The following is a 23,146-nucleotide window of genomic DNA, read 5'->3' as shown; positions in this document are numbered from 1 at the left end:
CAGATTGCAAGCATCTTTTCTATGGCAAGAATTGTTCCATAGGCTGAGGAAACTTGTTCTCTGGAGGCCCTGAGGCCACCCATCTCCCTGCCTCTAGAGAGGAAACTGCTACCTTTCTAAAAAGGTTCTGGGTGCTGGTGGCTCAAGTGGTAGAGTGCCTGTCCAGCAAGTGCAAAGTCCTGAGTTCAAACCCAGTACCACTCAAAAAAAAAAGAAAACGAAAAGGTTCTGGTGTCTTCATATTCCGGGGGACTTGCACAAATCCCTTGCTTTACTACTAGTAAACCCTGCCTAGACCTGTAGGAGTTTGCTCCCTCCTCTTTTCCTGAACTGGTCCCCAGGCAAGTCCATGTAGATTTCAGACTTATAGACAGGGACAAAAGGCCCAAATACAGGGCTCTGATAAGGGGCCCAAGGATGAAGCCTTTGTGCATGTTCATACCTTCTGGTTCAGACCTTCAGGGATGACAGGGTGTGGATGCCAGTGCTACTGGGCTTGCCTGGCATTGGCAGTTCTATTGATCCAAGCTCAGCCTTCAGTGTCTCCAGGAGGACCAGCCCAGTAACTCCCTGTGTTAGGGTAAAGACTTTGTGTGGGTGTAGACACCTTGTTTCTGCCACTTCTCCCCTAGGCCTAGCTAGAGGAGAGTGTCACACAAGGCTTATGTGTATAGAGGTGATGCAGAGAGACAAGAATCCTTAGTCGGATGGAGGGGCTTAGGAGAGGCCTGGGAGGGGTCCGCCTGCTTGTACCTTAATGTGAGACCTGCCCTCAGCCCATACACAGCGCCTGGTCCACATTCAGTCGATGCTGAAGCGTGCACCCAGCTATCGGACACTGGAGCTGGAGCTGCTGGAGTGGCAGGAACGGGAGCTCTTTGAATACTTCGTAGTGGTGTCCCTCAAGAAGAAGCCATCCAGAAACACCTACCTCCCCGAAGTCTCCTACCAGTTTCCCAAGGTGAGGCCCTCTGCCTGGCAGGCCCCACCTCCCTTTTCTGTCTGCCAGGTCCTTCTGGCAAGAAGAGCTCCTGTTTCTTTCCTAGCTCCCCATCAGCCACCATAGTCCTGAGCCTCCTCACAACTAGGAGGGAGGATAGACAGGGATTCTGGTGTTCAGGGACTAGCTCGTTTTCAGAGGAGGAGAGCTGAGAGCACCTCTTACTGCTTAGCATAAAGTGTGTATTGTTCACCAGAAATGCAGGGTTCTGAGAAACTGTCCCCAGCCACTCCTTCCTCTCCCTCCCTCCGTCAGTCTCTCTTAACCACTTTATTGAGATATAATTCACCCATTCAGAGTTTAAAAATGTTGTTCTTCAGTATATTCTTCCTTTTTTTTTTTTTTGTCAGTTCTGAGCTTTGAACTTGGGGCCTTACACTTGCCAGGCAATGTAATGCTCTACCACTTGACCCATGCCCCCAGCCTAGTATAGTCTCAGAGCTATACAATCATTGTTGCAATCAATTTTAGAACATTTTATCACCCCCTAAAAAACCCCGTACCCATCAGCAGTCACTCTCACCTCCCCCAAGTACCTTATCTCTTAACCACCTCTTCTCAGCTCATCACTAGCCAGCCTGGCCTTAACACTCAAGCCCTTTCTCTCTGCTGTTGCTCCTGCCTGGAATATTCTTCCTGTGGATCTTCCCCCTGGCTTCTGGCTCCTTCTCACTTTTCAGTCTGCTCCAGTGGCACCTCTTTCTGAGGTCTTTGTAGATGCCCTGATGGAGCTCCTCCTCCTGTGCATCTTTCTGCTTCCTTCCTTTGTGGCACCATCTGAAATGTTGATGACCTCACTTACCTGGCCAGCACCTTGTTTATTTTGTTTGCATCCATAGCCCAGCACAGAGCACACTGTCAGATGCCACATGCAAGGAGCTCAGTTGGCATTTATTGAATAAATGAATGAATGCTGTTTCAGCTCACACTTGGACCTCTGTAACAGTTAGGAGTAGGCCAGGGTTACTGAGAAGACTAGGAGTGGTTAAGATGGCATCTGGAGCTCTCAGGGGATGAGATGCTTCTCAGTTACCTCCCACTTTTACCTCCAGGTTTCTTGTCATCTCTTAGTTACCTCTCCCCATTATTCTTCTTCCTTGCAGCTGGACCGACCCACCAAGCAGATGCGGGAAGCAGAGGAACGGCTCAAAGCCATTCCCCAGTTTTGTTTTCCAGATGCCAAGGACTGGCTTCCTGTGTCAGAGTATAGCAGGTGAGGCCTGGCCTGGCCTAGCTGGAGGGAGGAAGGGAACACAGCCTGCTTTTCCCTCAGAGTAGTGGGCAACTGAGTAAGGCCTACCCTAGTCCCAGCCTGTTCTCCTACAGCAACCTGACCTTCTTCCCTTGCCCGAGTTCTTGTGGGCTATTTACTGGGTCTTCTCATAACTCTCTTAATGCCCTCCTTTGTTTCAGTGAGACCTTTTCTTTCATGCTGACTGGGGAAGATGGCAGCAGACGCTTTGGTTACTGCAGGCGCTTACTGGTGAGTAGGGCCACTCAGGCAGGCTGGTGGGCAGGGGATGGGCTGGGGTATTTGTATGTGTCTGTCTGCAACTGCTAAAGTTGAGCTGCTGTGATCTGCTGAGTCCTCCCCCCAGCACACATACTTGCACTGATGAGGTATACCTGGGATATCAGGGTTCAAGGTAACCCCTCCAGTTGAAAACAAGGATGTAAACTATGTGCAATAATGATATGACTGGATTGTCGTATCTTTTTAGTCTTTCTCTACTTTTTCTTTCATTCACTTTCCTTGGATTATGGGCTTTGATTGCTGATCTCTGGCTGACGCCATATTCTACCCCTCCAGCATGTGGACGTACGTCAGATTGAGCACATCCTCACCCCATTCCTGGCTAGTCTCGTGGAGAGGAGTCATGCTTGTGGTCTGTTAGTGCCAGAGTCTGAACAGGGACAGGGACTACCTTCTCTAGGATTTTTGGAGGAAAGATACCTTGAACTTAGGGGAAAGACATTGGGTTTTGAAAATACTAGCCATTTTGCAAAGAGAAAAGTCCTTTCCCATCTCCATTCCCATCAGTCCTAGGACATAGATTGAGGTAGAGGCACAGAGAACTAGAGGGCAGGCAGGGCCCAGGGGCTGGCCCATTTCTCTTTCCCCAGAGGTCATTGGGTTGTTGAAAATGTTCTGAAGTTTCGGGCTGTAGTGGGAAAAGTCTATGGTTAGATGACTAGGGAGATCCTAAGTGAGGGTCATGTGTAGCAGGGGCTCTTAATGGATTCTTGACCATTCATCCATTCATTCAGAAGCACTTACATGCCTGTCATGGGTCAGGTTATATGCTGAAGGCACATAAAGATGAGCTTTGAAGCCAGGCATGGTAGTTCATGCCTATAATCCCAGCACTCAGGAGACGGGCAGGAGAATTGAGAGTTTAATGCTAGCCTGGGCTCTATAGCAAGTTCTACGCCAGCTTGAGCTACCTAGTGAGACCCTGTCTCAAAAAAACCAAGGGCTGAGGATGTAGTTCAGTGGTAGAGTACTTGCCCAGCATGTGCAAAGCCCTGGTTTCAATCCCCAGCATCACAGCCAAAAAAAAAAAAAGTTCGGCGTAGATCCTGTTTTCAAGGAACTTTAGCAGTTGGCAGGGGTGGAGGGCAACTTTCAAGGGAAGGGCCAAGGGAATACACTTTTGCTTAGGAGCTGTCATGTTCCAAGGTGGATTCTTTAAGCATGTTTTTATTTTTTAATCCTCACAATAGTGCATGTAGTATTATTATCCGTGATCTACAGATTAAGAAATTGAAACTCCAAGTAGAACGACTTACTCAAGGTCAAACAGCCAGTGAAGGACAGAGCCAGAACTGACTCCACGTACTCTCGTTCCTTCCCAAAGGGTGGTCCGGGGAGAAGGGATATTTGAGTATTAAATGCCCAGGAAGAGGGGCTGAGGGAGCGCGTTGCGGTTGAGATGCCAGGTGATGACCCAGGCGGAGGGCAGCATGTGCCTGGGTCCCCTGGGCCCAGAGAGGAGTGTTCTGAAGCATCATTGGAGCAGAGCTGCTCCTTTGCAGTGGGCCTGCTGCCCCCAGGGAAGAGCATGTTTGTCCTGGCGTGCTCAGAGAGGGCCTGGGCTGGGTCCCTGCCAAGGGGGCTGGCACTGGCTCGGCATTCCTGCAGATTGGACACAATGATTCTAACCCAAATCCCACATACTTGATTTAATCACTTGGGGCTTTAGGGAGGCGGGGGAGAGGGAAAGAGAGAGGAGTGAGTTTCAGGCCTAATATGGACAAAAACAGATTCTGCCTTCTCTTTAGATCTGTGACGTGTGGCCAGCAGGTTTGGAGACTGAAATAGCCCCATCTGCATCTGCTTAGCAGCTTGCATGAGGGGCCAGCACCTGCTGCTCTGCTCCCTCCCCTCTGGGCCTTGCCAGGCCCTCCAGGCCTCTGAGACCAGAGGCAGCCTTAGTCTTCTGCCAGCCCCTTGCTGGAGAATGGACTTCAGTGGACTCCCCTAGCCTACTTGCAGGGGCTCCAGCCTTGGGGAGCCCATAGTGCCTGTGTCCTTCTGCAGCTGCCCACCTTTAAATCCTCTTTTTTCTTTGTTCTCTTTTACTTCATAGCATACCTCTTATCCTGTGTCTTTGTGTCTCTTTCCCTTCTTCCTGTCAGAAAACAACAGGCTTTGGAGGTAAGACAGCAAAAACAAAGGCCAAAACAGATTTCTGGCACTACGACTTCTATTTACATGACCTTAGGCAATGGCTTAACTTTTTTTTGTAACTTAGTTGCCTCATCTGTAAAATGGATATAATAATGCCTGTCTCAAAAATTGTTTTTTTTGTGCAGTACCAAGCCCAGGACTCAGATATAGTAAATGTTTAATAAATAGTAGTTCCCTTCTTTTTCAACTTGCCTACCTAGAACGGTGGTGGATCAAGGGAGGGAGAAAAGAGCAACTGAGAAAAGGGATATTTTGCAGAATTTCCCCTGTGGGGGTTATAAGGCTCTAAGTCTTGCTCCTAAGAATGTACACAAGTTCTCATTACTATCAAGTCATCTGGGGTCCCAGCCTTAGGGATGTAAATCCACAAATCGCCCCATAGCCTCTTCCAAACTGCTTTGTCCTTTGCTAACTTCTGTCAATGTCCTTCTGCGAGGAAGGGTAGAACCTGTGTAGAGCTTGGCAGGAGCCTGGTACCTTGAGCTAGAAGACTAAGGCCTGCCCCCAAAGAATGGTGGCCTTTTTGGGAGAGGGGAACCTGGTTGACTTCAGGCTTGGAGTCTTCCTCCATTAGAGGTGTAGTATTTAGTCTTCAGTTACCAAAGAAAAGAAGCCAGTTATGATATTCATGTATTCTGTTTGTCTTTCTCTCTTTCTCCTCGTCCTGACCTAGCCAAGCGGGAAAGGGCCTCGGTTGCCAGAGGTATACTGTGTCATCAGCCGCCTTGGCTGCTTTGGCTTGTTTTCCAAGGTAAGAGGCTCTGGCTTTCCCCCCACACACGTACCCAGCTGACAGCTCCCATAGGAGTAGCTGCAGCCAATTGAGATGAGAAAACCACCTGTATGAGACAGAGCAAGAAAGCACGAGCGTGTAAAAGTGAGCTCTCTGACTCCTTATTCCCAAGCTTGGCTCACTACCTAGCTGGCTGGCATTTCCCCAGCTCCTATGCTGACAGTGACTGTTTGTGTCATAGCTCACCCTGGGCCATGAGCAGACCAGTGTCCTTGGGGAAGCCAGGACTGCTCAGAAAACTGATGCTCAGGTGGTATGTCCTTTGCCCGGCTGCTGCCTTCTTGGGGACTGAAGCAAGGCCAGTGAGGGAGCAAGTGCCAAGGGAAATGGGAAGGGTGAGAAGATCCTGACAGGACAGTCCTCCCATCTCCGATCTTCTAGCCCAGCTTGGGCATATGCCAGGCTGCCCTTTTTTCTCTGCACAGGAGGTAGGGAAGGCAGCTCCTGACACGCTTTCTCTTTGGGCTGGTTGGTGGTGTGCACAGGTTCTAGATGAGGTGGAGCGCCGGCGAGGGATCTCTGCTGCGTTGGTCTATCCCTTCATGAGAAGTCTCATGGAGTCGCCCTTCCCAGCCCCAGGGAAGACCATCAAAGTGAAGACATTCCTGCCAGGTGCTGGCAATGAGGTAGGGGTTCTGTTGCTCTTCTATCTAACCTTGTACTGGGGCTGGACTTGGACCTGACCCACCAAGGCTGCAGTCTACTGGGGATGCAGAGCACAGTCCCCTCCTTGCTTGCCATGTTTGTACACCTAATCAGTGGGGTCTAAAAAAGTGAACCATGGAACTGTGAATGTTGCCCAACTCTCTTCTTCCAGAGACCTTCCCTGACCTATTGAATGAAATTGCATGCTACTCATCCTCCTTTTGCTTATTACATAGTTATTGAATATGTGCTCCCTCACAATCATGGATTGTACCAGAATCACAGAGTTAAAGAAGGACACAGCTCTGCCTTCTAGCCTAGTGGGAGATCCTGGTATTAAAGAAATACTTCTGCATATAAATAGATAATTCCTAAGTGTGTTAAGAGCCAAGTGAAAACACAGGATTCTATGGGAGCATGTTAACAAGGGGTCTACTTTAGGTTGTGGGGGAGGGGGAAGCAAGGAGGGCTCCCCTGAGAAAGTGACATTTTAACTGGGTACCTAAGCAGTGAGTAAGAGTTAGCTAAATGAAGTGGGAAGAGGGAGACTGACAGAGAAGGGTATGGACTAGAGAGGATTTTGCCAGGTAACCAGAGCAACATACTCAAAGGCAAGAGTTGGGAAGGTGCTGTGCTGGTCAAACAACTGAAAAAACACAATGATGGTTGAAAGGGTGGTGAGCAGGGGTGGCTAGGCAGGCAGGACCAAACCACAGTGCTCCTGCCAGGCCAAGTTAAGAGTTTGGGATTTTATCTAACGGGGTTAAAATAAGATGTTTTTAAAAGGTCCCTCTGGCTGCTGTGGAGATAAACAGACTGTACTGAAAACAGGGAGACCAGCTAGGATTGCAACAGTACAGGCAAGAGATGATAGCAACCTATGTCAAAGTGTGGTGGAAAAGGTGAAAAAAGTAGATGGATTTTAGATTTAGGAGCAGTGGTACTTTGTGTTTGATTGGAAGGAGGGAGTCAGTATTACAGAGATTTTTAAGGCTGACCCCAGGTTTTCTGTCCCAAGCAACGGGATAGGTGATGGAGCTATATCCTGAAATGGGAGTGTCTGAAGGAGCAAGTGATGAGGAAGCGTTCAATTTTGTACATGTTAATTTTGAGATATCCATGGGAAGATATTTAATAATTAGAGAGGAGAATTGAGTCTAGGCCTGGGCCCTCCTCGGTCTCATCAAGTAGAGGCCCTGCATAGAGTAGAAGTAGCCTGAAGTTCAAGCAGGTAGGAAGGAAATCAGGAGAGGGCCGTGTCTAGGAAGCCAAGGAAAGAGAATGCCTGAAGGAGTGAGGAGGAATCAGGTGAGCCAGTTACCACTCGAGGTCAGCCATGGTCAGATGCCATGACAAGAGTGGTTTTCAGAAGGGGCCCAGGGGCTCAGAAGCCTGTGCAGAGTGAGCGGAGAGGTTCATGGGAGTGAGAAAAGCCTGTATAGACAACTTTTCACAGGGCCTGTCCTTGAAAAGAAATGGGGAAGGAGACAGGAGGTGAAAGGAAATGTGGAGCCAGCAGAGTTTGTAACAGATGGCTGTTTGGATGCTGGTGGGAATGGCACCAGAGGAAGAAGTTAAGGATGCAGGAGAGGAAGGGAATAATAAACTGTCACTAAGAAGGCACACGTAGATTCCAGGCTTTTGTTAGGAGAGGAGGGAAATATGGGGGCTTGTAGATTCTAGATTCTACAAGGCATTGGTTATCTGATGGCATTGGTTTTCTAAAAATAAAAAAGTCGGGTATGGTCTGAAAGTAAGAGGTGGGAATTGACTTCTAGGAGAGGGGAGGAGAAGTCAATTCGTTGTTGCAGAGGGGGAGAAGGATGGACTGAAGAAACACAGAGATGTTCTGGGCAGCGGCCTTTATCTGCTAGTGCTCTTTCTCCCCATCCTTGGTTAGAGGCACTTTAGGTTAGATGAGTGGTCTGGGGCAGGACAGCTGACTCTGCCTTGCCATTGGTCTGGCTACCTCCTGAGCCTCTTTTTCTCATCTCTGTCTTGGGTTACTTCCTGTTCCTTAACCCTGCTTGCTTTGGCCCAGAAGGCGCTTCCCTTCTTATCTCTGTGGAATCCAAGTCAAGCATTGTCCCTGACTCTCCCTACCCCAGACTGGACAGATGTGGGTTTGTTGTCCTTCTGAGTGTCTAAAGACCCTGTTAACCCCACCCTTCCTGAGTACCAGCCTTGGTGCTGTGATGGGTTAGACTCCTTCAGAGAGGATGCAAAGGGCCCTGGCATAATTGTGGCATGACATTCCTTCCACCCACATTCACTGAGCACTTGGGGTGCTGATCACTGGGCCTGCAGAGTTTACCATCTGGCAGGAGAGGCAGTACACACAGATCATTGTGTCCATTTTGCTGTCTTTCTAGGGTCCAAAGGGATGATTACTGAGTTAGGAGTTAGAATTCCTTCACATGCTTAGATACCAAGGAACAAATGAGATGATGTGGGGTCCAGGCCTGTGGAGAAGAGTAGCTGTGATACCACAAGTCTGTCAGAGAGTTCATTTGTCACCCCAGCCTTCAGGAGGCCTGCACATTCCTGTTGTCCACAGATGCTGATGGACCAAGGATGAGACACGGCAGGCCCCAGCAACAGCTGCTTAGGCATGGCCTGAGAGTTACCTGTTCTTTCTGCTGTCACTGTTAGGGTCATTTGCTCCCCTTCACTCCCATGAAGTGGCTCTTGGAACTGTAGCACTGACCTTGGAACAGTCTTTGGAGGGAAAGCTAGGCCTGATGAAGACAGTCCTGCTTCCTAACAAGATTTTTTGAATAGCTGGTCTTTCCTTGTGTTTTCGTCATTCCTGGCATATGGGACTTAGGATGATAGAGATAAAAGGAGGATGGCAGGACAAACATAGCATCTGGAAGGAAATTCTTCCTAGCAGGAAAGGGTGGGGACATGACAACAAAGACTGCAGTGTTGGTTTTCCAGAGGTGGCTTAGACCAGAGTCTGGGATGTGGAGACATAGCTCTTCCTGTGGCTGGAGAGCAGTGATGGATTGTGTGGTCTGGTCAGTGTAGGAGCCAAGACCTTTGCCTGAGGAGGTGGGTCAGAGGGTAGGGAGAACCATTCAGATGAGGCTGTGTGGCTCCTCTGTTCTTCTCTCCCTCTCCCTGTGCTTGGGACCTCAGCTCTGTCCTCTGGAGCCTCTCTGCTGTCACAGTTAGCCCACAGGCTGGCTGTGGGACTAGAGCTAGAGTCTGAGAGGAGGAGAGGGAGGGTCTTAGTGCTTAGTAGGAGGACTGGAGGAGACCCTTGGAAGGAGAGGGTGGGAAGGGAAACCAACCTGCAGGTGCTTCATATGGGGCCAGTGGCAGCCCTCAGCTGGCCTGCTCCTTCCCATTTCCTTCGATCTTCTGCAGGTGTTAGAGCTGCGGCGGCCCATGGACTCCCGCCTGGAGCATGTGGACTTTGAGTGCCTTTTTACCTGCCTCAGTGTGCGCCAGCTCATCCGAATCTTCGCCTCGCTGCTGTTGGAGCGCAGGGTCATTTTTATAGCAGATAAGCTCAGGTAGGGCCCAGCAGGGCAAGGAAGAAGAGGGGGAAGGCACAGCCACTAATGAGTTCAACTAGTTTACTAGTCCTAGTATGTCCCGTACACTGTGGTGTTGGTATTGGTATGTGATATGTGTGTATGATGAGGTAAAGATGAAATAGAAAGGTTAACAAACTTGGGAGGAGAAGATAGGTGGGGAAGCAGGATTTGGTAGCACACAGGATGGCAGGATTGAGAATCCAGCAGAGGACTTGAGTGTACAGATGTACAACTGTTACAGGTGCAGATATATTTACATGGAGAAAGGTAAGAAATGACCGGGCATGGCTACTTGGACTGTAGAGACAGGAGGATCATGAGTTTGGGGTTCACCTGGGCAAAGTTAGTAACTCTATCTCAAAAATAAACAAATAAATAAAGCTGAGCAAAGTGACTCCTGCCTGTATCCCAGCTACACAGGAAGTGGAGATTGGGATGATCACGGGTTTGAAGCCAGCCTAGGCAAAAGTTATCGAGACTTCCATCTCAATCAACAAGCTTGGCGTAATGGTGCACATCTGTGATCCCAGCTCTGTGGGAGACTGACACCCTACCTGATAAATAACTAAAAGCATAAAATGGCTGGGCTATGGCTTAAGTGGAGAGCACTAGCCTCCTGCCTAGCAAGCATGAGGCCCTAGGCTCAATCTCCAGTACTGCAAGCAAAAAAAAAAAAAAATGTATAAAAGTGGAGATTTATAGCTTGTGGCTCCACATTTCCTCTAGGGGAAGGCAAGACTGTCTTTGTGGGGCACTGGGTTGAGGAAGGCAGTGAACTCCCAGCAGAGCCACCCTCTGAGGTGAGCACTCTGAGGAGTGCTGAGCCATCCCATCCAGTGGGGGCTGGGTAATGTGCCCCTGGAGAAGGTGGTGAATTGGAACATCCAGGGCTGGATCCCCAGGGAGCTGTGGAAAAGGGCAAGGTGAGGGCTTTGAGGCTGTGGGCAGAAGGGTGGTTGCAGGAAGGTTGGCCAGTCAAACCAGGAAAAAGAAGATGGCTGGAGCCTGGAGGTTCCAGGTATAAAGAAAGGCCTGGATGGGTCACAAGACTTGGTCCAAAGTGTCGGCATTTATGATTTTAGAAGTGAAGGTCAGGCAGTGACCCTGGGAGGGATGGCAATGACCATAATTGGACATGAAGCATTCTAGGAAAGAAGTTAGAGCTCTTCTGTACAGCTGAGGTGTTTTTGTATTTTTAAAGAATATGTTGGGAGTGGGTCAGACAGGGAGAGGATGGGATGGATGGTGGCAACACATTGTCTGTTCTTTTTGTCAAAGACTTCATCACAAGCAGCAGTGTCTTTACAGTGGGATTGATTCAGCCAGTTAGCCATTAAGTTACCAACTATGTGCCATACTTGTGTTAGGTGCTGAGATGAGGGCAGAAAAGAAACAACTCTTTCTGGGTAGTCCCCCAGGAACTCCCAAATCCCTGGGGTATTTTTGTCTGTCTTTATGAGGGAGTAGTGCTCTCAGCACTGGATAGGAACTCAGGCCCACCCTCAGCATGGGGGAAAGAAGGAGGAAAAACTAGGACTGCAGACTTTTCCAGAGGTTGCCAGGGGTTAGAAATGAAGACTGTGCCGCCCCCCCCCCCACCTCTGTTCCTGCCACAGCCTCTGTCTAGGTGTTTTGAGGCCCACTGCACCTTTGTGAAGGGGCCCTGCCTAGCGACCAGAACTAGCTGGGTACCAAAGCTCCAAGAGGCCCCTGCCTTTTGCCTTCAGCCAGCGTGTTCATTGTCAGCCAGCAAGGCCTATAGCTGCACATTTAGAAGGCCTAGTCTTATAAGTCTGGCCAGACTGTAGTGTTCCCTAATAGACCCTGAGCCCTGGGGTTTCTTTTCCTGAAGGTCTTACCCCTCCTCCAAGAGGAGGACTGAGCCTCCTCTTTGCCACCCCCAAGGCAGTGCAGCTCCATGGGGCTGTTGAATACAGCTATTGTTTCCTGTGCTGCAGCTGCCTGAGCACATTCCAGGACCATTGCAAGGGGAAAATACCCCAGGGCCCTGTTCTTGGCTGGCCCAGCATTCAAGTTCTACTGGGCAAGATGGAGGCCCCATGATGGCACAGACCTGAACTGTGATGAGTCCAGCCACCTGCAGCCCATTCCTGTTGTTCATGTTTTAGGTTTTCTACAACTTATTTGTCTTTCTCTTTGTGTTGGTGGGAAGGGGTGGGAGGTCTGAACTGACTGGCTCTAGGGGTTATACAAAACCTGCCTCCAAAGCCCCTGGTCCATGGAGGAACTGTGGAGATCAGTGTGTCCCCTAATCCAAGACAGTCCTTTTCTGGATCTTTCCCAGATAACTCCTACAGTCTCCAGAGAAAGGGACTGTCAGGGTCAAGGTCCCTATGTCTCTCTCTCCAGGCCCAGTAGTATTTCAGGTGCCCGTAAGGTAGCAAGGCAGCCATACAAGGCCCTGACTGATGAGCATTTATGAGTACCCAGAGGTCCTTCTAGAAAAGGGGATTTGTTTTTGTCTTAGGTGGGTCCCATGTTCCCTCTCTGGAGCTGCTCCATAGATTCCAGCACCCCCATACTAGGGTTTGAACTCAGAGCTTTGTGCTTGCTAGGCAGGTACCACTTGAGCCACATCTCCAGCACCTCCCCCCCACATCTTTTTAAGAGATAAGATCTCACTACATTGCCCAGGCTGGCCTTGAACTCATGATCCTTCTACCTCAGTTTCTCAAGTGTGTGCCATCATACCTGGCTGAGTTTTTATGGCTTTTATGGCTGATGGGAATGCCCATTCATGTGGAGAAAAGTGAGACTTTAAAATGAGTTGGGCTCTAGACCAGTCATCATCTTTAATATGGCCCCTAATGAAGAGTCTTTTTTTGAGATGGAGCCTTGCTGTGTTGCACACACTGTTCTCAAACTCCTGCGCTTAAGTGAGCCTCCTTCCTCAGCCCCCAAGTAGCTAGGACTTAAGGTGTACCATAGCGCCTGACTTTTAGGGCCCTTTGGCTCTCCTCTTGACAGATAGGGATTCTTCAGGCCAGGTGTGTCTCCTGTGCTTACTGGAGTCCCACACCAGGCCTCTGCACACATGGAGAGTGTGCATTCACTTCTGCATGTGCAAGCTGGCACTCCAGGGATTGTCCTCCATCTCCCATTGGTCATTTGGCTTGGGAAACCTGTGAACTTCTGGGTCTGGAGGATTGGAGCCCCCTCCAGGCCAAGAGAGGGATGACCCCACTGAGAGAAAAGAAGGGCATGGCACCTTCAGCCTGGTAAGAGAGGTACTTGTACCTCATATGATTTCTCTGCACTCCCTCCTCAGTTAGACCACAGCTGCCAGCTAATGAGAGAAAATTGAGAGGGAAGAGCAGAAGAAGTAGCACTGGGCTGGGAGGTCACAAAACTGACTGTGTCCTGTCTCTGCCATTTTTAACCAAAGTGACCCTAAGTGTAAACACAGAACTGATAGGATAACCTATGCAGGACCTTCCTACTCCTGCGACTGTGAACTTGTATCACCTTTTGCTGTCTTACCCTTTGTACTCCCCAGCCTGGGCTGACACTCCCACTAGCTAAGGCCTGCTTGTGTACCTGGTTGTGTGTGCGGTGGTCGTGGAGGAAGGTGGGGGGGGAAGGAGAGAGAGATGTTTGTGTTTTCAACTGTTGCTACAGATCTTTGTGGCTGTAGCCCCCAGAGAGTGTAGTACCAATGTCCTTGAGGCCCTAAGTAACGGGCAGGTTTGGGCTTTACCGCCCTAACGATCTGACGCAGGTCCGAGCCCTGCTAGCATTTTTGTACTGGGAAGTTTAACATCAAAGGATTTCCTGAGCCCTAACATGCTCTCACTGCCCTTCCCCGAAAGGGGCTGGGCCTGGGCTCAGGTGCTATACCTGGATTCAGGGCTGTGTCTCTCTGTTTGTCCATCAGTACCTTGTCCAGTTGCTCCCATGCTGTGGTGGCCTTGCTCTACCCCTTCTCCTGGCAGCACACCTTCATTCCTGTCCTCCCGGCCTCCATGATTGACATCGTCTGCTGTCCCACCCCCTTCCTGGTTGGCCTGCTCTCCAGCTCCCTCCCCAAACTGAAGGAACTGCCTGTGGAGGAGGTGGGCCACCTTGGGAACCAACTGGGGAAGGGTTGAGGAGGGAAGAAACAGAAACCCCAGAAGGTCAGAGAGGGAAGGGAGAAAGGCTGCTGGGATCCTCTTATCCCAGCCTCTGGGCCTTTCTACTCAGCTCTTATCCTTTCTCACTGGGAGGTGTGTCGTTGGTGGATTTTTTCCTATCATTTGTCCCTGGGAACCTGGGAGGTTTAGAGGCCTGGCAGAAGGCACTGTAGAACTCATTCCTTGCACCGCTGCCACTAATGACTCCTTTTCTCAGGCACTGATGGTGAATCTGGGATCTGACCGATTCATCCGACAGGCAAGTGCAGCATGCTACAGAACCTTGGCTTGAGGTGGGGAGGGGGCCGCTTTTACACTTAGGCTCCTAAGCATCCTACACCACCATAGAAATCAACCTTCACTGCCTGTTTGTTGAGCTGTGTTCTATACTTGCAGAATAGACGGGCAGGGAGATGCTGATCCCAGAGCTCTTAGCCTCAGCAGGATCTGCCTTTCCATTTGGCATCACTGATTTCTGCAAGGCAGTGTGGGAGTGTGAGAAACAGGGCCTGAAAGTCCAGCAACTTGACCTCTGGCTCTGCCATCTTTTAGCCCTTGACTTCTCTGAGGCAGCTCTCTCCTCTGTAAGGTTGAGGTGATAACATCTGCCTTGAAATGTTCTGAGGATTACAAACATCACCAGAGTGAGCTTTATAATATAAAGGTTTACGTAATTTTTGTCAAATGCAAAAAGCTTTGGTTATTCACAGAAGTCCTCCTGGCTCTCTGCAAGGGAGCATTCCCAATGTTACTTCTCTAGGAGTGGACAGGCTGTCACACATCACTGATAGAGCTAAGGACTCCCCCATTGAAGGCTTCAAGATATGGCACTGATGTAGAATGCAGAGACAAGGAGACAGCCCAACCTTATACCTGAGACACAGTTTCCCTGCTCCATGCTCACTGTACCTCCTACCTGTGACTGAAGATGGGAGGAATTGGGGAGACTTCACTGGAGTGCTGGGGTCAGAATCCCTGACTGGCTCAGGCCACAATGGGCAGTGAATGCCACTGGCTCAACCATTTTTGAAACTGTGTAACCTTGGGCAAGTTTCTAATCTATCTCTGCTTCAGTGCCTGCTTATAAAATAAGGATGATAGTAGTGTCAGGGTTATTAGGAGGATTAAATGAGATATGTATTTAAGTTTTCAAACCTGACTTGGCACACAGTAAGTGCTCATCATTGTCATCTGTGATTATCACTGTGATATTTCCCTCTACAGATGGATGATGAAGACACGTTGTTACCTAGGAAGTTGCAGGCAGCTCTGGAGCAGGCTCTAGAGAGGAAGAATGAACTGATCTCCCAGGACTCTGACAGCGACTCCGATGATGGTGAGTGAGGCTTGCCTGTCCCAGATTCACTCTGCTCTGGGTCTAGGCTTCATGCGACTAGGACTTCCAGCTGATGAGGTCCAGTGTAGGATCTTGACCTTACCTTCACACCTTTTTACCTCAGGATATTTAGGAAGGAAAACCCGAAAACGTGGCAGCCACAAAAAGACTCTTCTTGCTGACAGGAAACTAATTTGTCCTCCTTCTCAGGCCTTGCTTCAAGCCATTGCAGGAATGGAGGGAACCTTCTTTTTTCCTGGGAGGCCAGGAAAATCACTTATGGGGAAAGTGGTACTTTGGTCTCCAATTTCTGCTTTCATTCATCCAGCAATAGTTACCAATTTCCATGTTTAGAACAGTTTCTGACATCCAGCAGCTCATGCACTAGTTACCAGTCTGTGAGCATAAGAGTGTTTCAGGAGCAGTAAGTGGTGCTGGCTGAAGTTTTGTTGGGGAAAGGAAGACTCTACCAGCAGGAGACTGGGGAAGACCTTGCAGGCTCTTGACCTGAACCTCAGATTTTCTTTTGCCTTCCAGAATGTAATACCCTCAATGGGCTGGTGTCAGAGGTGTTCATACGGTTCTTTGTGGAGACTGTTGGGCACTACTCCCTTTTTCTAACCCAGAGTGAGAAGGGGGAGAGGGCCTTTCAGCGAGAAGCCTTCCGCAAGTCTGTGGCCTCTAAAAGCATCCGCCGTTTTCTTGAGGTTTTTATGGAGTCTCAGATGTTTGCTGGCTTCATCCAAGACAGGGAGCTACGAAAGTGTCGGGCAAAGGGTAAGGCTTAGAGGAACTTGGGGGTGGGGGGGGGGAAGTAAATTATGGAACTTCTCTAATCATTGCCATGTGGCTAGAGAATGCGGCTCTTTGCAGCTTGAAAGTAGATTGCCATTTGCTGCCCATTCCTTCCTCACATATCCTTATTCATAGGACAGAACCAGACTGAGCAGCTGGGGTACTTCTGAGGACTCAGAAGTTAGGAAGTCCCTGGGAGAGGATTGGGCTAACCATCTTAGGTTGCTGGTGGTCCCCATTGAAGGCGGATGGTTATCTTATCTCTGGTTATTTTATCAGCTCTCTCTAGGGCTTCTTCATCTTATCAAGATCTTTGTGTCTAGCCTCGGGGTTATTATTTCTTTTGCCCACTAATATTACCCATTTAGTTTGATAAACCTTTTTGGAACAACATTGTAGAGTGATTTAACAGAATGTAGAGATAACTTGGAGGCTGCTCTGTACTGTCAAAAGCGGCTGTTCCCCACATTGCAGCTCAGGCATGTGCACTAACGGCAGTCTGAGGAGGATCTTCTTGCTATAAGCAGAGAATACCTATAAGATGCTACTAAAAATCATTTCAGTGAGCCAGTCTGAATTCTGATAAGGTGTTCGAGAATCCCAGATGCTTGGTTTCCCACAAATGAGAATCTCTTTTTTTGGTTTCTGTGCCCCACAGTCTCTATCATACAGACTTCCAGTTACTGTTCTCTTCCCTGTTTTTGTTTCTCCCCTTATCCAGGCCTCTTTGAGCAGCGAGTGGAGCAGTATTTGGAGGAGCTCCCTGACACCGAACAGAGTGGAATGAACAAGTTCCTCCGAGGTTTGGGTAAGCAGCCTTGTTACTGATGAGATAGCTGTTCAGCAGGGAGAGAGAGGCTTTTTTTAGGGAATCTGTGCCCTAAAATACTCTAAATCAGCCCTTTGGAGGGGCTACAGAGCAAGAAGAGATCCCTTGATGAATGAAGAGAAGGTGCCAGCGTTCCTAGGGCATTTAGCACAAGATTTACCAAACTTCAGAGCAAAAAGAAACCAGATTCTCACATAAGGCAGTTCTTGTTGGGTGCCTTCCTTCCTGAGTGAGCTTTCCCTCTAGGCCGTAAGGGTCTATGGAGTGGCAGTGCTGGAGTGCCCTTCCTGGAAAGATCTGCTCCTTCAAGGAGCTTAGCCAGCTGTGACAGAACCATAGCATGGCCTGTTTAAAGGGAAACCGAAGCCAAAGAGGTGAAGTGGTTTGCGTACAGTTACACAGGTGAATGCCAGTGCCCTAATTAGAGTGTTTTCACTACCCCTTCAGCGCTATCTTGGCTATGCTCCAGGCTTCCTAATCCTTTCTCTCCCACTGAGAAGGGTAGGGCAGCAAGGAATGAGAATGGAGACTGTAACAGGGGCCATTGAAACGTTCTCACTCTTGCCCTCTCTGGCCCACAGGCAACAAAATGAAGTTCCTTCACAAGAAGAATTGAGCACCTTTCCCAGTAGCTGAGTCCAGTGCCTTGCAGAGCCTGGGGCCTAGGGAGAGGGTCCAGCCTGCAACCCTCTGGGCTGCTGTGGCCATTCTGCCCTCACAGACCCCACCTCCAAGCCAGCCCACCTCTGCCTTCACCATATCCCAGGATACTGTTTGTAAATAATCTGCTGTAAGCTTTCTTAACTGTTTTTGTAACAAGCAAAGAGAATCTGGTAAATATTTGTATATTCCCAAGGGGCCGGGTGCTTTCCTGCCTTGCCTGAGCATGAATGGAGTTTGCTGGGTGCTGGTGACTGGCCAATTATGTGCAGCTGACTGTCTCAGCCAAACCACTGATCTTCCCTGGAGGCTTTTGGCCTGCCTGCCTGCCTGTGGCCCCTGCTGCCAGTCTTGGGCCCTGGAGAACAGGTCCTATCTTGTTATATACAGGAGGACTATTTTTTTTTTTTTGTCTTAGAGTTTCTATTTTTTTTTTTTTTCCTAGTGGTTCCTTTCCCCTAAGCCTCTGCTTTTGAAAGGCAAAGGCCATTCAGTCTTCATTTTCAACAGGAACCAGGCTCTTGGGTCTGTTGTTATCTGTTCTTATTCTCTGAGATGGCCAGTGAGTCATGGGAAGCCCATCCCCCAGCTCTGCCTGTGCTCTCTGGGCCCAGCTCCCAATCAGTGGTGACCATAATGCGGTACAGGGCCTCCCTCTTTTCCACCATCTGCAGGTGTTCTCAATAAACAGTGTACAGTCATTTGGGCCCAAGAGCCCTATGTGTTCCTTGACTTCGTTTTCTAGAGTTCTCTCTGCTGGAAATGGACTAAACAGGTCAATAAGGGATGAAACACTATCATGTAAGGTGTCAAGCACTTGATAAATGAGTTAGCCTCAGTGTGGGTCACTGATCTTCCCTGAAATTGAGTTGTGTGGCCCAAGTTGTATGACTGATCTTAGAGTTAGAAGACTCTTACCATTATTATTCTACTCCAGCAGCCAACTATTCACTCAAGTGTTTCCAGTGATGGAAAGAATGCTCTTTGCCCTTTGGCTCCATCATCAGGTGACATCATTGGGTATCCTGACATTGGTGGACTGAAGCCCAGCTAATACCAACACTGGGCTTGGTCAGAGCCTTGATGCCATTGTCTGTGACTCTTTTTTTGTCACTCTGTGAATACTTGTTTCCATTGGAATCCTAAGTTTGCATCCAGAATATTCTATGATGTTTCATGGAAGAGCAAAGAAGGTGGGGAACAAAAGTGGCTTAGGCTTTCTATCCACCAAGGCCTTGGAAGAGCAGAGAGACTTTGAAAACTCCCTAGAGGCATTAAATTTGAACTCTTCATTGATACTGGGTTTTGAACTGGCAAGATGTGAACTGCAAAGCTGTCCTGTCCTTGTACCATAGCCTATTTAAAAAGATGATCCCATCTTGAGTTTCCTTGCCACCTCACCCCATCTCCATTGAGGCCCTCAGGCCCCAGCCTGCCCGCAATCAGGGGCTGCTAGCTGACTGAGAAACCAAGTGGAGCATTTGTATTCTAGGAAGACAAAATCATCTCCTCTGAAAAAACCTACATAGTTGGCTTTGACATTTCCCAGGACAGAAGGGCAGGGATTGCAGTCACTTGAGTTGGCCTTCGGTTGAGATCAAGAGAAAAGACAGGAATTATAATCAAAAAATTCAGAATTGGGTGAAGGTACTGAATAAAATATCACTACTAGGGTGGGCACCTCTAATCCTAGTTACTCAGGAGGCAGATATCAGGAGGATCACGGTTCGAAGCCAGCCCAGGCAAATAGTTCCATGAGACCCTATCTTGAAAAAACCCTTCACAAAAAAGGGATAGTGGAGTGGCTCAAGGTGTAGGCCCTGAATTCAAGCCCCAGTACTCACACATACATATATCAATCTCTATTAACTGAGTGGGTTTCGTGACAGTAATAGGAGTGGATTCCTTAGTAGTAATAATACCTAATTCCCAAAAGGTATTCCTGCTTTTTCTCCTACCCCTCTTTCCACATTCTCCCCTGCCCCTTTTTTTTTTTTTGCATTACTGGGGTTTGAACTCAGGGCCTTGCACTTCTATGCAGGCCCTCTACCACTTAAGCCACACCTCCATCCCTTTTTGCTTTAGTTATTTTTTAAATAGGGTCTCACACTTTGGGCAGGCCTCCTACTTAAGACCTCATGTGTAGCTAGAATTATAGCATGAGCCACTGTACCCAGCCCAATACATTCCCCCCTTTTTAATGTGGTCCCAAAGAACCTTGGGCATGTGATCAGGTCACAAGATAGAACATGTATTTTTTAAAATAAAATTTGAGACATTTATGCAATCTTTAAAATACAGTGCATCTTATCCTGAGGTGAATCCTTGAGAGGTATGCCTCTTCCCTCCTACTGGGGCTATAGCTCAGAAACCCATACTGGCACACAATAGCTTGGAATGGGCTGCCCATACAGTGACTGTATGGCCAAGCTACAGAAGCCTCATGGGGGAGGCAAGCCTGGTTTGGAGCTGACAAAAGTGTTCAAGGCTTCTTTCCAAGTTGTGCTTTCACATGATTTCTGGACTTCTAACCCAAGGATTCTGAACCCTATCAGACCCAACTCTTTTTTTTAAGTAGCAAATATTGTTTAAGTCCCCCATTACTATGAATTTCATAGTCAATATAAGCTACTTAATAATAAAAGCTACTTAAATACATCTCACCTATCAGAGGAGAAATGAAAGTATTTTGTTATCTGTAAATGTGCTTGAATAACTATGTAAATGGGCACCCTTCTACACTAGGATACAGTGAAGTTATATATACAGAATTACTATGATAGCCCCACATGTAGACAGAAAAGTGTGTTTTATCATTAAGGGAATTTGAACAACTTTTGGTAATGTTCTGAACAAAGAAAAGTATGAACTCCCCCTGATTTAAACTGTAGTTGAATCCTATAAAAAACCTGAGAAATATATGAAACTGTAGGAGGAAAAACACTATTGCTGTAAGTGGAGCTAGAGTCTAAGCTAGCTTTTTGTTGTGTAGAACCAACCCATCCAGTGCAGGACATCTAGCATCCCAGTCATGTTCCTCCCATGATTGTGACAAAAACAAAAACAAAAAACCCTGACCTGATAAATTTCTAAACTGTACTAGAGAATGGTATTACTACCATTCAGAACAGGGTCCTTAAAAAGTGCCTTTCTGACAACTGGGACAATTCCTCAGGGCCAAGACAACACGATTCTATTTTCTCTACCAGGGAAATCCCAGTGTCTATGGGGGGGGTCATCCCTTCTCCATTTTTTGAGACAGGGTCTTGCTATGTAGCCCAGATTGGCCTGGAACTAGAGATCTTGCCTCAGCCTCCTGCATGCTGGGAATAGACTGTCACCATACCCAGGTAGCTGCCTTGTCTATTCTTAAGGAACTTGGTTGCCTCCTATATTTCTACCTCCCAAGTAGCAACCATGAACTACCACACCTGGCCCTGGCCTGATAATTTTTTATGCAGTCTGCTCCATTACACCATTCTAAATGCTCTTTGCAGTAAGTTAAGTATGCACTGGTAAACTACACTCAGAATAAAAATCTGGACCTCTTTTTTTGTGTGTGGTACTGGGGCTTGAACTGAGGACCTTCACCTTGAGCCACTCCACCAGCCCTATTTTTATGAAGGGTTTTTTTCAAGATAGGGTCTCGTGAACTATTTGCCAGGGCTGGCTTTGAACCACAATCCTCCTGATCTCTGCCTCCTGAGTAGCTAGGATTACAGGTGTGAGCCACAGGCGCCGGGCAAGGATCTGGACCTCTTAAAGGTAGTTTTGGGGCCAGGAGTGTACCTCAGTGGTACAGTGCTTGCCCAGCATGTATGAATGAGGCCCTGTTGGGTTTAATCCCCAGCACCATACAAATTACAGACCCTGTGTAAGATTTTATCCTGTCAGAAGAACCAGAGGCACAGTTCACAGAAATAAGGAAGACTCTTTATCCTTGTTGAGCATAGGGAGAGAAAAGCCCAAGCTGACTCAAGTAAGAAACAAAAAGGTTTTATGGTGTTGCTCAGGTGGGCAGGGACCTAGTTTATCAGTGTTATCACATTGTCACTGGTGTCTCATGATTTTTTTTTTTTTTTTTTTACTGTTACAAGGTAAAGGTCACTACAGCACACCTAAGTGACTTCTTCCAATACATCTTGGCTCACTGAAGGTGGCGGGGAGGGGAACAACACTCCTAACATTGTTTCAGAGCAAACTAAGTTAATTAAAATGTCTCAGAATATTTGAACAGGGAAGCTAAATTATTTCAAAGCCATTGTTGGATTAATAATTTGCTTTAAAAACAATTTGAGGGTTTTTTCCCTTTGCTTTTCTTAGTCTATTTCCTGACAGGCTTGTTGACCACATAGAAGGCTCGTTTAAATTTTTTTATGCTTTTCCCATCATTTGCTAACCTCCTCCCTTAGTTTGGAAGCTGTACTGTCTGTGTCTCTCTCTCACACACACACTGTTTGAAGGAGTGCCACTGGAAAACAATCTTACTCAAATTGGTTCATATTGGACAGTCTGGAATTAGGGCCCCAACAAAATAAGTCTAATTATAATCACAGGTCAGTTAATTTTTGTTAAAAAATACCCTTTATTTCACATGTATAACCTACCTTGTACCCCAACTGGTACCTAAAAAAACATAAAAGTTCAAATGAAAGCCTGGCACCGGTTGCTCATGCCTGTAATCTTAGCTACTAAGGAGGCAGAGATCAAGATTGAGGTTTGAGGCCAGCCTGGGCAAACAGTTCCTGAGACTCTACCTTGGAAAAAAGGGCCAGTGGAGAGGCTCAGGTGAAGGCCTGAGTTCAAACCCCAGTACCACCAAAACCAAAGTATGAATGAAAGTAAAATAGAAAAAATATACCTTATCCTGTATTCTTACTAGGAGTAAAACAGAATTAGTTTCTAGAACCAGGTAATGTGATGGCATATGTTCCAAAATATCTTAAATTTGTGGAGGTGTAATCTGAAAGACCATGAAAGCTCAAACTGGAGGAAATAATACTTTTCATCACTGTTAAGTTTCTGGTATCTTTTCCAAGTTAGTTTTGTCCACTCATACTGCCATTTAATATGAACTATCCATTTGGTAGTAAAACTCAGACTCTACTAAAACTCATGCCATCTCCTTCACCCTCCAAAGCCCAGCAGAGGGAATTTTCCTGGGGTTTGTTCTTCCAGAACATTTCTGGGCAGTACAAGCATTTTCTTTCTTTCACCCAAGGTGCCCTTAAACATGGGTTCTCATCATCTTTTTCAGGTTTGGAAATTCCCATCATGAAAATGTACAGGTAACAAAGACTACACCCTCTGCCCTCAAGGGGCATGGCTGAACTGAAACCTCTGGTGTCCCCAGACTGGGCAAGTAGCCACCAGTTTGGTGGGGGCTGAACCCACCTGTACTCTAAGTGAGCTGAGTGGGGGTAGGGGATAGCACTCCTGTGGTTTAGGCTGGGGAAGGGTGTCAGTCAAAACGATCTAGGACCAGGAGTATCCAGGGGTACTCTTAGCCACCACAGCCTCTGCAACCTAGGGCGGGCAGGCGTGGTCCTTCCACCATCAGAGACCAATGGATTCCTCTAGGGCTAGCTACCCGATAGGGATTGGCATTTACTTGATGCTTTTGGCAAACATTTTCCATAAATTGTATCTACTACAAGATTTAGATGGAAATTTAAAGCACATATACATGCCAAGTTCACACACACACAAAATTACTAAG

General features: G+C 47.8%; 1 protein-coding gene across 14 annotated transcripts in view; it reads left to right on the top strand.

Moving 5' to 3' along the window:
• The window catches only part of Dennd2b (DENN domain containing 2B), a 152,219-nt gene extending 134,091 nt beyond the window's left edge, over nucleotides 1-18,128 (top strand). For all 14 annotated transcript variants that reach the window (XM_020183506.2, XM_020183507.2, XM_074041060.1 and 11 more), the window contains 12 exons: nucleotides 777-961; nucleotides 2,104-2,213; nucleotides 2,414-2,483; nucleotides 5,365-5,442; nucleotides 5,970-6,110; nucleotides 9,502-9,650; nucleotides 13,570-13,747; nucleotides 14,025-14,066; nucleotides 15,032-15,143; nucleotides 15,681-15,920; nucleotides 16,660-16,746; nucleotides 17,349-18,128. In XM_020183506.2, the coding sequence (XP_020039095.1) occupies nucleotides 777-961; nucleotides 2,104-2,213; nucleotides 2,414-2,483; nucleotides 5,365-5,442; nucleotides 5,970-6,110; nucleotides 9,502-9,650; nucleotides 13,570-13,747; nucleotides 14,025-14,066; nucleotides 15,032-15,143; nucleotides 15,681-15,920; nucleotides 16,660-16,746; nucleotides 17,349-17,383 (1,427 nt within the window). In that variant the 3' untranslated portion in view covers nucleotides 17,384-18,128. The remainder of the gene's footprint in view (nucleotides 1-776; nucleotides 962-2,103; nucleotides 2,214-2,413; nucleotides 2,484-5,364; nucleotides 5,443-5,969; nucleotides 6,111-9,501; nucleotides 9,651-13,569; nucleotides 13,748-14,024; nucleotides 14,067-15,031; nucleotides 15,144-15,680; nucleotides 15,921-16,659; nucleotides 16,747-17,348) is intronic.
• Nucleotides 18,129-23,146: the final 5,018 nt, after the last annotated feature.

The sequence above is a fragment of the Castor canadensis genome, chromosome 1, assembly GCF_047511655.1.
Source record: "Castor canadensis chromosome 1, mCasCan1.hap1v2, whole genome shotgun sequence".
NCBI classification, from domain to species: Eukaryota; Metazoa; Chordata; class Mammalia; order Rodentia; family Castoridae; genus Castor; species Castor canadensis.
This window is presented reverse-complemented; position numbering and strand designations above follow the sequence as displayed.